Source organism: Myotis brandtii, unplaced genomic scaffold (assembly GCF_000412655.1).
Source record: "Myotis brandtii unplaced genomic scaffold, ASM41265v1 scaffold537, whole genome shotgun sequence".
Lineage (NCBI taxonomy): Eukaryota > Metazoa > Chordata > Mammalia > Chiroptera > Vespertilionidae > Myotis > Myotis brandtii.
The window spans coordinates 430,372-431,244 of NW_005369971.1; the positions used below are offsets into that span (position 1 = coordinate 430,372).

An 873-nucleotide genomic window follows, 5' to 3' on the forward strand; every position below is an offset into this window, starting at 1 on the left:
GCTGGCCCGCGCGGAGACGATGACGGTGGCCGCCATGAGCAGCTCCAGCAGCAGCAGCAGGACCAGATTGAAGTTGATCTGCGGGCCGAGGGGCGGGAGCGGGGCTGAGCGCCTGCCTCCTCTGACCTGTGACCTGGACCCCGCACAGGGCTGGGTGCCTGGCCCCTGGTCCGTCCTCCCTACCGCCGGCCCTCCAGGGCCCCTGCTCTAAAGAGAGGAGCACCCCTGGCTGGTGGCTCAGTGGTCACAGCCTCGGCCCCTGGACCAAAGGGTCTCGGGTTCGATTTCCGGTCAAGGGCTCGTGCCTGGGAACAGGTTCCCTCTGTGGGGGAGGCAGCCAGTGGGTGTGTCTCTCACATAGATGTCTCCCTCTCTCTTCTTCTCTCCCTCCCTCCCTCCCTTCTACCCTCTCTGAAAGCAACAGGGGAAAAAATCCTCAGGTGAGGATTTGAAAGTGGTAACAGTTAGAGAGGGAACCTACATTCACCCCGAAACCTGTGCACGTTGCCAAAGACCGAGGCCACCGGGGGCTTTGGGGCGCTTCCCGACCTGCTGGCAGGTATGCGCCTACCTCTGTACTAATATCCATAGTCACGTCCCAGAAACACCAACGTCACGTCCATTAGTACTCCCAGAGCCATCCGCTAAAAAACGTCAATTTGTGTACAAGTGGGCCAGTCCAGGGCCTGCCGCCCCTACTCGGGGGGGCTCCCCCCAGCAGCCCTCATCACCCGGGGCCAGGTCCCCAACAGCCAGGGGCAGCCCCTGTCCCGGAGTCCAGATACTTCACACAGCCCGTCCTCAGCTGCTCCCTGCCCGTTCCTCCCTGAGACCACAGCGAGGGCTCCCACCCTGCTCCCCTGCCCCCCGCCC

At 63.5% G+C, this 873-nt stretch overlaps 1 protein-coding gene across 1 annotated transcript in view; it reads right to left on the reverse strand.

Annotated features, from left to right (window-relative positions):
* The window catches only part of MLC1 (megalencephalic leukoencephalopathy with subcortical cysts 1), a 19,743-nt gene that overhangs the window by 13,649 nt on the left and 5,221 nt on the right, over window positions 1-873 (reverse strand). The window contains exon 6 of the mRNA XM_005877977.2: window positions 1-78. Coding sequence (XP_005878039.1) covers window positions 1-78 — 78 coding nt within the window. The remainder of the gene's footprint in view (window positions 79-873) is intronic.